We start from the raw sequence: 15,658 nt of genomic DNA, 5'->3' as shown, positions 1-15,658 counted from the left end.
AAACCCAGACATTGTTTTTTATTTCATTAGGTAAATCTGGGGAGTAACTGCCTATGGTTCTCCTGGTGCCGTCGTGCCAATGAGCAAGGCACCTTTAACTGCCCCAGCCACTCGTTGCCCTGCATGGTTGTGGGAATAGAACCAGAGACGTGATACTGGCTGTCGCCCGCTCAATGGAGAAAGAGTTTAGAGAAGCCTGTATGGATAGTATCTTTAATGCCATCTCTTTTTGTATGTCCATTTTCAGATTTTTCTTTTCCTCTAACCGAAATCCTTGGATCATGCATTCAATCTTTACTAAGGCTCGGGAAATGCAGAACAGATCACACAAGTAAATACCTATGTTATTCACCGCTGTGTTCCGGACGGTACATTAGCTTCGACACTGACATCTCGCCTACGGAACATGCCCTTGCCTTTGACCTCCACGCATTATATATAAAACTCCAGGTTTATAGCGGCTGAATATATTCATGTACAGCTGCACTCAGTATGAGGAGTGAACAGTGCCCTTCAAACCGATATCGCACTTGTATTGTACTTCCAAACCGTAGAAACGTTTTCTCATGAAGGACTGCATTAAAGTTGAGGTAGAAACCTGAATATTAAAACTAACCACACAATACATCAAGGCATCTACACGTACACTACACGTGCGCCAGGGGACAGCAATGAAAACTGAAAATATATTGTTGTATTATATATATATGGGATTGTTATACTTACAAAATAGAGGGGGCATTGATTAGTGTTTAACCCCAGACTGTATCAATGGTAAATAACTGGCTTCTGGATTCTGGATATAGAGGTCACTCTCTTTAGCTCTGTGTGTGCGCGAACGCGCATTCGTACAGTATCATCGTTTTCGCACGCACGCACATGCGTGCGTGCGAAAACAATGATTTCCCACACTGTGAAAGAATATTAATGAAATGCATAAAATGTATGAATTTCTAACGACCATCTTCGAACCACGGCAGGAGCTGAGGATGGACCCAGCGACCGCCTCCACCTGCAGAACGATTAAATCTACGTCCAGAGCTGCAGATCACCTTGAACGGTTTATCAGGTCACGTGTATTGTATTGAGTTACACTAGTAAATACTCAATAACACTCCTTTCCCAACTTTGTTAGGTGGTGGTATAATGGGCAGATAAGGGAGACTTATTGTTGTGATTTGACTGATTCCTGCAGAACTAAAGACTTAGGTACAACTTAATGCAATGATTACTCAAGATAACAGATGTTGTCATAATGGGGTTACACAAATAGATCCCAAACAATTCACAGTAAGCCGGCGTTGAGCTAGAAGATAATTGACAGGAATGGTAAATCTGGGTCATCACGGCCATCTGGAAAAAGCAGGTGCCTTCATTTCTCGGAGCCAATCCCCCTCCAGCCATATTCCAACAGGCAGCGATAACGTGCACCATAAGCTGAGCACATCATCTCTCCCCCGGCTGGGGGCCACAGAACACAGGTAGGGGCCAGCAGCAGCAAACAGCAGGCAGCTTTAATTGGCGATTCTGTTTCATGCGAAGCCCAATTCCCCCTCACGCTCTTCCTGTCACATTCCATTGTGTTCTGCAACCAAAACCTGGGATTAAAAACTGTAATATAGCCCCCCATCCAGCTACCACCACCACCGACCGTAATGCCGACCGTAGACTGCTGCAGAGGTCTGCAACAGTGAACGAGGCACTGTTACTCCCGGGCCCCACTGCCAACACCAACCCCCCCCCCCCCCCCCCTCTCTCAATCCCCCCAGGAGAGCTCTCCCTGTAGCTAGACTCTCATTCAGGCTCTCCTCCCTCTCTCAATCCCCCAGGAGAGCTCTCCCTGCAGCTAGACTCTCATTCAGGCTCTCCTCCAGCCCTTTCCCTGTACTGCCATTCTTCTTCAACATGCTTCCTGCAGTCTGATGGGTGTGATCGTCAGATCACCGGATCACGTTAAAGGAGAGCTATGTGTGTACCAGACTTCACCTTCGACTCCCCTCCTACTCTTTCCTCTTTGTGCCGCCCGTCTTTTTGTCTTGTCGTCTTCAGTCGAGGCGGTATTCATCCGAGTCCGACCAAAGCACATTGCGAACAGCATCAGCGGAAAGAAACATAATCAGTGTTGGAATGCACCCACGCACCGGCGCCCAGACAGAGAGCGCACAGCAGTACAGCGAGGGGAGGGTGCGTGTGTGTGTGTGTGTGTGTGTGTGTGTGTGTGTGTGTGTGTGTGTGTGTGTGTGTGTGTGTGTGTGTGTGTGTGTGTGTGTGTGTGTGTGTGTGTGTGTGTGTGTGTGTGTGTGTGTGTGTGTGTGTGTGTGTGTGTGTCACTGTCAACTGCTGCAGGAACGTTGTTTGATGATCAAGTGATCAAGCAATCAGTCGATCGACAAAACTAAGAAGAAAAAGTTGAACGAACCCAAACACTTGATGTTGTAGACTCTTAGTTTTCCTCCTGGCTACCACTCAGACAAAGGGAGAACATTTAAGAGACAGTGCTTTACGCTGTGGTGAACTTGACGGTGGCCATTTTATAGACCACAATATGACGCCCGGGCGTCTGGCTGTGCATTCAAAACCCCGACATAAAAACGAGTGGGTGGCTCCTTCCGCAGAGTCACCTTCACCGTGGTGCTGTATAGTACCATACACTCGTATTGCTGGCAGTATATAAACTACTTCCACAGAGGAAAGAGTTGCAGTAGGTTAGCTTTTTCTAAGTCAATGGTTTGGTCCCTACGTCCCAAAGAAATGTCTAAACACACAAATACAAATCATAATTAGCTCTGATTATTTGTGAATATATATACAAATATTACATATAAGATAAGAAAATACAATTTAGAGCGATAATCGTGACTTTGAATCCATGGTAAGATCCAAGGTAAACATTGACTCTTAAATGACGGATAATTAAGTAATCACACTTTAATACTTTTAATTGTTGGATTAGAATAATATCTAGGATTAAACCATCTTCTTCAAACCATCAATATTTTCTGGACGGCTGGGTGAATAAATGGTTTCAGATTTAGTAAAACGTGTCCTCATCCCATCCCAGCTCGTATGACCATGACCATGAAAGTGAAACGCTCGGTCCACACGTCAACGCTTCAATGTAAATCAACTGTCACCGGTGCACCCATCTCCACGTAACGCTTATTGTAAAACACTAACATTAACCAACAAGGCCAAGAAAAGGCGTCGGTTCCGTTTGGGTAAGGGGGGGACAACTCAGGTTAACCCCCAATCGGCCTGGCAGTTAAACACTTTAGCCAAAATGACCGTAACCCTAACCCCCAAAAATGCCGGGAGAGCAAGAGCCTTGCAATGAAACAGAGTCCAGACGCCACGCAAACACGCACATCCCACAACTCACCATGAACAAAAATGTTGTCCACACTGCAAACCACACAACGCTGGCTAAATACGTTGCGCACCCTTTACCCTTACTGCCGCCCAATCAGAGCAACTCTTCAGGGATCGGTACAGCGGAACCCATCTCTTCAAACTGCGAGGCTAACAGGTGCGTTTCGGAGAACTCTTCTCAGTGGGGGAGAAACGTGGGGAGGGACAGGACGCCTTTTCTCTAGGAGTTGCTTATTTTTTAAACCTCGCCCTCTTCTGCTTGTTTTGTGTTCTCCCTATTCCCGACACAGAGCTGGCTGTTCAAACCCGAAGCCCCGTGACTGTGTACTCAGTACAACGGGCCCGTTGGTGTAGTAGAGGCAGAAGTCGCTCAGGCGGAAAGAGAACCTGCCAATAACCCTTAAGCAGATCGAATGTGGGTGGAACAACTTAAGTGATGTGGAACTAATGAAACCAAACTGTTTCCCTGGTTTCTGAACAGCCCCTTTGTCACACCCATCGCCACAAAACCTGAGCACTTGAAGAGACTAAACTGAGTTAATGACGGCGATTCAATTTAGTAGTTGGATGAGTTTCCATGTCTTCATTTTGAGTCTCCAAACAAGTGCATGGAGTGTGTTGATGAAACGAGGGCTTAAGAACATTTACAAACGGGCCATTCACATTAAAGCCCCAATTTGAAGCTTTTAACGGCGTCGACGTCCCTGTTCTCCTCCATAAGTTCACGGGGTCTGATGCAGTTTCTGCTACCATCTACACTCTTTTTTTAATCCTCCACAGGCTGAAATAATCATCTTTAACACTGCCACTCAGAATAAGCATTTGAGAGAGTCCTCTACAAGTGAATCTTTCTAAAAAGAAAACACCAGATTTGTTTGACTGTGAATAATTTGATTAAGACCGCACTTTCACTGGCACATTGCTTCAAGTGCAGCTATTTCTTTTCATAACCAAAAGAGAGATGTGGTTTTAAAGTAGTGGACAAGTCAACGAAAAGTAAAAGCCGTCACAAGCGATAAATCACATCAAATCCACATCAGAGAACACTATTGCGTTATTCTCTCATACGACAGCGGGGATATGCTAGCAGTGTGTTACTCTGAAGGTTAGAGGAGAGCTTCGGGGCCAATAACAGACGTACCGTTGCGGACAACGTGTTGCTAGGGGCAACCAAACGCCTTGGGCGTAAACAACAAGCGAAGCGAGAGTTTGTCCAGGTCACTGCTGTCAGTAATCATTTTGACAGAAGAACAGATGCCTTTACTGATTAGTGTCGTAGTACAAGTAGGTATAAATATTGTTTCAGAATTAATACTCAAATCAGCCCTAGAGTCGATAACCGTTTTATTTTGGTTGCTTTGGCATAGTGAAAAATGTATATATGTCCCTATATCTGTAAAAGATAAATCAGGTATTCCTTCAAAATAAGGGTACATTAAGTAAACATAAATTAGGTTGAATTAATCCAGTAATAAGCATTGTAAAAAGGATTGTCTAATTCAGGGTTAGGGTCAGGAACCCGAGGGCCCGGCCAACAGGTCCAGAAACCCTCCTCCAGTGGTGTGGGGGGGGGTCCTATTCAAGTACGTGGCCACCAGGGCCGTCCAGCCCAACATCCTCTCTCCGATACCTTCCTCGTGGCTTTGGGGAGGTCCACAGCCCGGAGCGGCGGGCCAGTCCAACTGCTGTTGGGTTAGGGGACCCGGTTTAGAAGGGGCCGACGGGAACTGTGAGAGGCATTTCAACGGGACCTTCCAGATCAGCCGACACCCCGGCAGATCCACCGTGGTTTCAGGCGTCATAGTCGGGCCATAGCCGTCCACCTTCGGAGACACTTCATCAAGTTCCACCTCCCCGGCCTCAAGGCCTGAAGGAAATGACACACGGATGCACCCGACTTACACCTGTACGTACTGATAACAGCCAGTACGTACAGTATCGACCAATGGGGCCGCGCTGCTTCAAGGAGGCGCTGCCCCCATTTGTCCGCAGTTTATGCGTTAATCAAGTAGTTCCTGTTTGCGCTGTTTCCATGGTTTGTTCCATGGTTGTGCTGCCAGGACACCGGTTCATCAGACAGTTGTGAAGGAGTGTGGTTGTGGTGTTGATGAACAGAAACATCTGTGTGGTTCCCACTTCATCTAGAAGTGGATCCAGCAGAGGAACCACAGGAAAGCCAATCTCCCTCACAAGCATGATCTAGCATTATAATAAGGGTCAGGGCAACAGTCAACCGGAACGCCATTAGTGAACATGAACATGATGCATTCATAAGCATTAATTAACAGTACATTTGCAGTTAATTAACACTTAACTTATGGTCAATTCAGGCAATTCATTATTGTAAAGTGTTGTGAAGATCCATGCCTACATGATTCATTCATCACTGCCTAATATATTTACATAATATATATGATAGCTAATATATGAAACTTACTTTCCAGCAGATACAATTATTCAGCAGAATCCCCCCCCCAACCCATATGCCAGTTATTTAACATCCTATATTAACGGTAATGACATATTAAAACTGTAGGATCTTAAACCTTATTTCCTGGTTCATCATCAGAATTCAGAACACACGCGGACACTAACCACACTTAAAAAGTTAAGACCCTCTTCTATGGTTTCCATTAATAAACGTTTTATATGCTTTTTAGGTTGCACTATAAAAGCACTTTTGGACTGTAGAAAATCACTCTCCATCAAACTCAGATACTTTGTCGAAAGTATATGATGTGTTTTTATTGTGAAGCCCAGCTGAACTAAAAACTACTTCAGTGGTAAACTAGACAAGGGGATTATTTATAGAATCCATACCAGGCCAACTGCTGTATTTTTGGTGAAAATTTGACCTTGTTTTGTTTTCAGCTTTTTTGGAACATTTTCAAAATCGCTGAACTTTCGTGAAGCAACCAACCTTTCATGAGACAAGATTGACATTTCATTCAGAGTCAGACGTCACCTCTCCAAGACCGACGAGAGGGAACGCCGATATATACCACTGGAGCAGCCACAACGTCCCCTTGATGACTAGCTTGAGGGGAGGGGAATGTGGGCAGGGGGAGGTGATTGACAGGGATGACAGCCAGTGGGCATGGGTCCTGCCTCACCGAGGAATGAGACCGCGTAGACCGTGGCAGCTGACAGTTGGCGGTAACCAACGGTAACCACGCAGCCTGTGTTCCCGTGTAACGACTGTCAGAAGGAAGCGCCAGGGCAGGAACCAAGCCAAAGGAGAGAAGGAGTAACTCATTAAATATTTATTAACCCAAGAAAACTGTCAAAACAGCCTCCCAAAGCACCCACGCTCCTGTCTCTGAATAGAACGCAGGTGGGCCAAGCTTGGACAAAAAGCACATAACAGAAATTTGCCTGAGCCCACAAAATAATGAAAAAAACGGAATAAAGAAATGTCACTGGACCGAAGCAAAGGCTCTTTCAAACCAAACCATCCACGGAGCGTTGGGCTCATAAGGAGGGCTCAACAGAACCAGGGCCAGGACAGCCACGTGCTACCCCTCACCCAGGAGCACAACGCACCCACGGGTAGAAGATGATCGTGTGTGTTGGTGTGCGTGTGGTTGCGTGCATGCGTGCGTGTGTGTAAACAGACATCCACCCCCTCAGAGGCGTCCTCTACCTCCGCCCCCGCTGACGGAGCCGTCCGCGTGGGTGTGTGGGGACACACAGACGCCTCGCTCCCCCTCACTTAGAGCGCATGTTGTAGAGCGATGTGCGGATAAACCTCGGCCTCGACACCACCGCCGCCGCCGCCGCTGGGAGCCGTGCTGCTGGGGGGCGCGGCGGCAAGGTCAGGGCAGGGCGGATGTGGACCGCCCCCGTCCCCCCGTCCCCCGTCCCCCGTCCCCTCACTGGGAGGAGGCTGGGGAGTGCTCCCCTGTTTCCACGGGGGTTGCCTTCCTCCGGGGTGTTGTTGTTCCGGTGCCCCCGCCGCCCCACTAAACATGCAGGACAGCCTCCTGCCCCGTCCTTGATTAGGGCGCCGACGCATGGAGTCGGTGGCAGAGAATGAACCCTCCCAAGGGGGTCATTAAAGTGTACGCCTTGATGACTTGTCGAGTACTGCTCTAGTGGAATTCAAATGGGAGTTGAAAGCGAGATTGAACTGAGGCCGTCATCACGGATAGGATGGAGAGAAGCAGAGCAGAAGCTATCAAAATGTATTTGCAGGTAAATATGAGGTTCATTTATAGAAAAAGTCCCCATTCGAAAGACATGACCTATCCAGTTAAGACCCGCAGTTAATCTTTTGTTTTGTTTTTTACAGTTGAAATAATTAATGAAGATTAATAACTTTAAAAACCCTGTTGTGATTGAGGTTTAGGCCACAGTACTGGTTTCTTTCCGGTGATTCAGCGACCATTCGTATAGGATGATTCATGATCTGTCTTAAGACGTTCATCATGGCTGCTTACAGACTCAATTTTGTGCACTGCAATTTTGATTGGAACCAGAAAACTCCTTACATAGCAAGATGGAGAATTAAGAGATTAAGTGGCCAAGAGGAATCGGTCAATAGTTTCCAAACTTAAAGTGTTCTTGAAGTGAGTGACATGAACTCTCTCTCTCAACCTTCAGCGATTTACCAGAATCCCACAGTGATGTCAGATAAGACTCTGGATTAGTTTGGTAAGGCTCGGATTTCTGAATTATCACTTCAGGAAAGCTGCTGGTTCAAAAACACACGCACAGGGCTGTACAGACACCAGGGCTGGGAATGAACACAGAGGGCAAACCCAGACAGAACCCAATATCACTCTCCTGACTCACTTTTCACAACACACTGTTTTCTGACCTTCCTCTGAGCAAAAATCAACTTATTCTCGAGTCATCCTCAGTCTTTAAGACAAACCATCTTAAATCCCAACGAATGGTAATAACAATGTGCGTATGCATTTCCTCAAACCTTCTGAACATGGCAGTGCAAATTTCGCCCTTGACCAATTTGGCGACAAAGGAACGAATATTCCCCATACAGGAAATCATCCAAGATTGCAACACATTTGTTTCTTGAATCACAGCCTTTTGTAAAAGGCTGTAAAAGGTACGTAAAGTAGATAAAAAAACGGAGAACCGAATGCATTGTTCTTTGCCACAGCGAGTGAGTATATCGCAGTCTTCAACAGGAATAATATCACCACCGATTCATACATCAAATTATGATTAATAACAGGAAAAACACTGATATGCATTCACTTCATCTAGTGGTTTTGTGGAGCAGTGTCTCCCTAGTGCACCTCTGTTATAATAGATCATCACTTCAAAAGGATTGATATTTTATTAAAGATGCTACGAGAAAATCATTCCCTCATTTATTGATTTTGAACTGCGTCCAGTGTATCTCAGTACAACTCTATCATTCCACAATTACGTCATAGACGTTTGCCGGATTGTCAATCCATTAGTACAGACCAACCACGTTTAGGCACAACAAATCTATAGTTATTCCCATTGGGCCGACCATGCAAGGAGGAAATAAGGAATCTATAATGGAATAGAAATTGACATCTGCTGTATGAGATAGCATATAGGGCAGAACAGTATGACACTGGTTAGGCTCCTGGCTAAATTGTTATGGTTCAGAGACCGAAGTCGGCATCAATGTCTTTGATGAACCAGGAACCTGGCAGAGATCGCTCAGGGAACTGGGGTGAAGCAAACACATGTCAGCCTCTATATGTTCCTATCAATCTGTGGTATATTGGCCCCAAGTGCCGGCCAGTTCACCTATTGCTCCTTCCACTCTACTTCCTCCACACTGTTCCACCTGAGACAAGCTCTGGTGGACGCTCAGAGGTCCTTATGTGAGAGAGATCAGGACCCAACCTAGAACTATGAACGGACGCCCTCACGGCTGGAATTCAAAACGGAAAGTTCCTCTACGCTTACCCTCTGTTCTGACAGGAACAAGGATTAGACGACGGTTTCATATCTCGCTCCCCATTTCAGTTTCCCTCTCTCTCTCTCTCTCTCTCTCTCTCTCTCTCTCTCCGCTGGTTTCTCCTCAATCATTTCTCCCTCCATTTCCCTCTCTTCCTCTCACTCCTCCTGTCTGTCACTCTCTCCGTCTGTCTCCTTCTCTCTCTCTGTGGGCGGAACGTGGGACGGACAGAACACAGGGGAGACATCTCAACTGCCCGCGATACAGAGTCCTATTTTAAAGCTACAGCTAAGAATGGCAGATGAAAGGGTCCGAATGGAGACGTTATGCTCTGATGGCACAACTGTACATCACAACGAACAAAGAGGAGAAAATTGAATGAGAAGAAGACAAAGAGAGAAGGTCGACCATAAGAGCCGTAAAAGGAGAGGGAGAGAACAGGGAGGACTCCCGGTGCAGACGGGAAGGAGGTGTGACACGAAGACACGAGCCCTGTCTGAGTGTAATTACTAGCTGAGCCCTGCGAGCTCTGAAACAACGTGTCAGAAGGCGGGCAGGCTAACTTCTCCTTCTGTGAATAATATCAGCCAGGCCTTTGTCAAAATGACAATGCAAAAGGGTTAGCCACAGATGAGAAGAACACAGAGAGAATCCCATTAAAGGACGCCCTATTAGGACAGCCCTATGGCGCGAAGTGCCACGGCGTGCAGGCTCCAGGAGGAACCTTTATTCTCTCCCATCTGAATGACCATTTCTCAAGGTCTCTGCTGACTGAGAGGGCAGATTACAGGGAGTCCTGAAGAGAATGACTAGGACGAACTCATTCTCAAACATAGAATTGAGTATATTTAAAAAAGCACCCACCGACTGGCACACATTTAAATCAGGATATATTAGGCTTCCATCTTAGAGGTTGTGGGTTTCAAATTCCAATCTTCGTGGTCTATTCAATTGGTTTTCTTGAATATAAATATATACAATACTCTAGTATATACATTAAATTTCAAATTTGATTTTCTAAAAGATAAGCTGTTTGAGTGGCACTTTCATATGCATGGTACAATGACGAGGTCATCCATTCTCAGCAGGACTGACCCCAGTGGGAAGCATTTCCACGGGGGAACTTGGGAGTCAGAGCAGCGGTCTATAACATGCTTTAGTTCATATATCGCTATTGTGTTGGATACAAGGGCTGCCTGTCAAAGGAGCTCTGACGATATGTTTCTGTTGTATTGTTCTGTGTACTACATGGGGTTCGACGTTGACATTCTTTCACTGTGGACAATGAAAGTGTTGGGCACATTTTTGTGCATGAAAACACAATTTCTGGCATGTATGAGTTTGGGATTCAAATGGAAAATGCGTTGAATAGACCTTGTGATTGTTGGGTTAGGACGACACATTATATTAAACTAGTGTTAAAAAATGCTGAATCACATTTTGGACATTCTACTTATTCAGGGACGCTCTCCACTAAACTGCCATGATCCAAAAATTGTTGAGGGAGAGGCAGAACAGGGCAAGATACGCTAATCAATATACCAAAACTTCCACGTTGTAGCGAGTAAAGCCCTCACCATCACATTTCAAAAGGTTCAACGCTGTTCCTTCTACATTTACAATTTCTCCTTTGACACTTTTGACGGATTGTGTATTGAATACAAACTGGGGATCAGGAAGGTTGGGCACTGTTCACAACAGGCCCCGGGCTGTGGGGCCCTAGGCTCCTCATTCAGTTAAACACACAAATGTGATTTCATGAAAGCACACCCATCCCGTTCTGCGAGTAATTGACCTGCTCAAGACATCGAGGTGACAGCAACACGCGAGAAATAATGAACATGAGTAACCAAATGGATTTCAAACACACAGAAAGCTATCGAATTTAATTTCAAACCGTTATTCATATGAAAGCCCTCCACAATGTGCCGGGTTCTCAACCTGATAATCGTGTCCTCATGTCCCATGCTGACGGCACCTACCTCCTGTGGTTATTTTCTATTTAGTTTCCTTCCGTTTTAAAACTATTTTAAACCCAGTGGAGCATATGGCGCGGGCACTGTGGCCGGGCAACCCCGCCCCTGGGACCGTACGAGACGATCTGACACTGCAGAACCAGAAGGCCGGTTAAACATCACCAGGTATACACCTGGGACCGTACGAGACGATCTGACACTGCAGAACCAGAAGGCCGGTAAAACATCACCAGGAATACACCAGGGAGGCCCACTGTGTGTACACTAGAGAACGAAGAAATGCACTACATCTCTTTAAACAAGCAAGGCATTAAGAAATACACTCAATAGTAAGAAGTTACACAGACGCACACAGAATATAACTAAAAGAATGAAGAAATACATACGATTTACAATATGTCCAGAATGAAGCAATACTCTTTTGGCTGGGGGTCAAACACTCTAACCAGCGGACAATACAGTATTAACACTGTAGAACGAAGGGATAATTAAACCCTACAGAACAAAGCTCAATCAAAAGGCTGAGGAGAGCACTTGTCACATGGTTAAGACATTAATCAGGAATGAAAGGTGTGTGGATCTCAAATTGAAGCACTCTTGGTTTTAACAGCGATTGTAAAACCTACAGGGACGTCGAACGACGGAAAAACAAATGTTAAATTCATGAATAATAAAAAATCTCATTTTTTTCATCCTATATTGTCCATGTGGAGGAACGGAGCTCCAGGAGGGGCACCAGACGGTGGAGGGGGAGGAGGGGGATGGATAGGTTCCACTGAAGCAGGAGGACTGACCCATAGATAAACGTCACCTCCGTTATCTGATTTGGCAAAACGCACAGCGCAGTTCCTTTGTCTACCGACTCCCACCGCTGTCATCCCCGGAATGAGAGGAAACGAAGCTGGCGACAAGGAATATTAAATTTTCCCATTTCAAAAGGAATATAGAACAGTTGAAATCAAACAATAATGTGCGTAAAAAACCATAGCCCAAATGACCCTGCTGTGTAGACTACACTCGGACCACAACATCTGTGACCTTGTCCATGGGCGTCTACTCACGTATCTATTCCCCATCCCGCCCACGCCCGGAGTTCACCCGCCTCTGGGTGTAGGTTAGTTAACACAACCCCCCACACGAGGGTGTGAATGTGGGAGAATCCTGGAGTAGGAGAGCATGAATACATAATGCGTAGTATCTGTCGTCATTTAGAAAGAGCCTTTCATCAGTGAAATGACTGGAGTAGAAACATGGCTTTAATGAGCATGGGTAGGTAGGAGGCTTCCTGCTCAGAGATGCCCACAGGGCTAGACTGTGCACGTGAGTGCACGTGAGTGATCGGTAAGGAAACACACGAAATACAAGAGAGATGCTGTTATCAGGAGGGGGGGTCGTTGGGGGAGGTTGAAGAGCGAAGAGGGGGATGCTCGGCCAGGTGCATTATGGGTATTATGTTATGAGCGCCGTTGGATATTTCAGTTGGGTCCATGGCGTTGTACCCAGGTGGTCGTCTGCGCAATAAGGCGCGGGGGGGGGGGGGGGGGGGGGGACCTCAGTGCAGAATGAGGTCGGTAACGGAGAGATCATAGAGAGGTTTCCTTATGCGAACCAAAAGAAACAGTCTCATATCCCTTGAGCGACTCCCTCGTTTGTGTCTTGTTTTTCCAGAATTTGCCCAAACAAACCAAAACAAACAAGACAAAGCCTTTTATGAGAAGGAAAGGCTTGCCACAGGACATTCGACATCGTATAAATGAAATACGTCTCAATTTCAACCCACAGGGCAACCTAATTACAGAGAGGGAAAACAGGGAGAGATGTGCTGTTTAGTGGCCAACAGGCACCGTCGCTCTGCGTTTGTGAGCTTTACTTCCTGGACAGGTTTTGAAGCGGCCCGGCTCTCCTCATTACTTGCTGCTCCCCTTGTACAGCATGTCTACCGAGTCACGCTCCAACGCTACACAGACTCACCTCCGCGACTTCTGCCCCAACCCCACCGCCCTCAGATGGTTTTTCCTGTACCAAGGTACCAATGTGTACCGACACACTGCTCTGAAAGAAACACACAAATCCATCCGATGCGAGTACACAGCCTACATAATGACTTCTGGGTCCACCTAGGTATTATTCGGCTATCGGCTGCTTAAGGTTCGAAGCCACATGACGACCAGTTAGCAAAAGACAGAGGAGAAACAGAAACAAGTTATTTTCCGGAAAATTGAGTTCACTCCAGTCTTTTACTCCCTCGATCACTCACGTCTTGTCCTATAAAATGTGATATTATTCATAAGGAATCATGATCAAGTACGAAAACATCACATGCAAGCCCTCTTCTTTCCTACAGAGAAAAGATCAACTGGGATACAACAGAGCATCAAAGCATCTGTGTGTGTGTGTGTGTGTGTGTGTGTGTGTGTGTGTGTGTGTGTGTGTGTGTGTGTGTGTGTGTGTGTGTGTGTGTGTGTGTGTGTGTGTGTGTGTGTGTGTGTAAGAGCCTGCATGCTGTGCTTGCATGAGGGTTTGAAGGCGTGTGCGCGTTGTGTGTGCGCACTATGATTTGGTTGTGAGTGTTTCGGGGGAGTAAGCAGGGGGAAGGGGTGGCACTAGGTAGGCATATGTGATAGGAGGTGCTGAAATTCCTCCCGAGCCACAATTAACCCAGACACAAAAGCCAAGCAGCATGGAAAACACAGTTCTGGCACCACTTCATTGAATTCACAGTGAGCATCGTTCCCGCAAATAGGTCATGAGTTTGCAGTCATTAAGCACAGACCAACAACACCTGCAATGTTCTTCCACAGAACAACAGTAATCACAATATCACAAATCGAATTATAGCATTACCAATTGCATTACTCATGAAGGTTTAACTTATCCTATTAATATGGAACCCCCCTCTGATAGGGAGACGGTGCGTAGGCGAATCTGCTCAGTTCATCAACAGAAAGAAAAAAAAAGAAACAGCCTTATGTTATGTAAATAATGTAGTGCGACATGCACCGAAACGAAGCGCCTGGAGGTAGAGATTAAAGCCATATTCAGCAACGGAAATGCTACGGTGGTTTGTTGAATGCACTATATTAAAACATAAGCATATGTGGTGGTGATGCCATCTCCAACTAATTGGTTTATCTCTAAGAAAGTATGAGCTCTATTCAAGAATGGCGTTTTATATCCGCGGCGTGGTGATGGCTAGATGTTAACGCCATACGCAACAAGACGTCCATTTTTAAATCACTTTTTCCCCACTTACGACAATTCTCTTCATCACTGTTGTCCGAACAGTCGTCGTCATCGTCACACTTCCAAATGGCGGGAATACACCTTTGGTTGCTGCACTGGAACTGTCCATCCTCACAGTCATCCGCTGCTGCTGAGAAAAAAAAAAAATAGAAAACAAGTCCAGATGGCATTATTAATTGCATAATGCATAATTACTAGCCCGAGTTGTTCCCTGCAACGGTCATTTGCAAATGAATGCCTAATTGATATTCAGTATTCTTCTGTTCAATTGAGCGAGACACTGGAGCGTCAATGGCTGTTTGTAGTCCCTCATGCTCTACTTTACTACAAATTGAAAGGAGTCTGCTGGGAGTTTTAAACCGTAAAAAAAAAAAGAAGGAGAGAGATGGGTGTAAGACACGTGTTTTTTAGTACGTGTTTTAGCCATCCCACCCCCAGCGTGGCCACTTATTTGAAAGCCACTATACGCTCGTTACTGTGTGGATGCACATTGATACACATGACAGGAGCGCAGACATTTTGCCAGCCGGGACCATGAGCCGAATCAGAAGACAACCGCACACACACTGCTCGGTTAAACACGCCGTCCTGCATTACGAGTGTGTGTGGATAAGGTAGTAGTGTTGTGCGTCTCGAGTCTTGAGGTAGGCCCATCAGACAATTTAATGAACCCAGGAGCGCTTTCAACGCCGTTCATCCCAAACCCTCCAGTCACCAGAGAATCTAGCGAATTAAGCAGAATTTTGCATTTTAAATTGGATCAGAGTATATACTATTTATCGACCGTAAGACAGCACTAACCTTCGGATGAATGAAGCTTCAGGGCCAACAAATGAAAAAGTAGTAAAATCCTTATATTATCCGTCCACATTTCTGGAGGTGGTTGATGCTGCTCATTCACATCCACAAACAAAGCCCGTCCTAGACCCCCTTCCTCTAGCGATGCGACGTGGGTACTTCAACGCGCTACACCAGACAGCCCTCCTGCCTCATTGGCTGCTCGGATCGATGACGACGCGTGGAGGGCGGGGTTTCGCTCCCATAAGCGAATTAATAAACAGCCATTCCTGGTTGTATGATTTTTTTCTGTTCTGTGTGGCTGCTCTACTGCACAACATTATCGATTTTACAGGCTTTCAAGACAGAAGAGTGGCTTCCACTATAC

The 15,658-nt window shown here is 46.0% G+C and overlaps 1 protein-coding gene across 3 annotated transcripts in view; it reads right to left on the bottom strand.

Moving 5' to 3' along the window:
* Positions 1-15,454, bottom strand: part of LOC115549011 (low-density lipoprotein receptor-related protein 8) — a 92,291-nt gene extending 76,837 nt beyond the window's left edge. For 2 of the 3 annotated variants that reach the window (XM_030363988.1, XM_030363990.1), the window contains exons 1-2: positions 15,295-15,454; positions 14,504-14,623 (exon numbers count right to left, since the gene is read on the bottom strand). In XM_030363988.1, the coding sequence (XP_030219848.1) occupies positions 14,504-14,623; positions 15,295-15,364 (190 nt within the window). In that variant the 5' untranslated portion in view covers positions 15,365-15,454. The remainder of the gene's footprint in view (positions 1-14,503; positions 14,624-15,294) is intronic. The other variant, XM_030363989.1, reaches the window with a different exon arrangement.
* Positions 15,455-15,658: the final 204 nt, after the last annotated feature.

The sequence above is a fragment of the Gadus morhua genome, chromosome 8 (assembly GCF_902167405.1).
Source record: "Gadus morhua chromosome 8, gadMor3.0, whole genome shotgun sequence".
Classification (NCBI taxonomy): domain Eukaryota; kingdom Metazoa; phylum Chordata; class Actinopteri; order Gadiformes; family Gadidae; genus Gadus; species Gadus morhua.
This window is presented reverse-complemented; position numbering and strand designations above follow the sequence as displayed.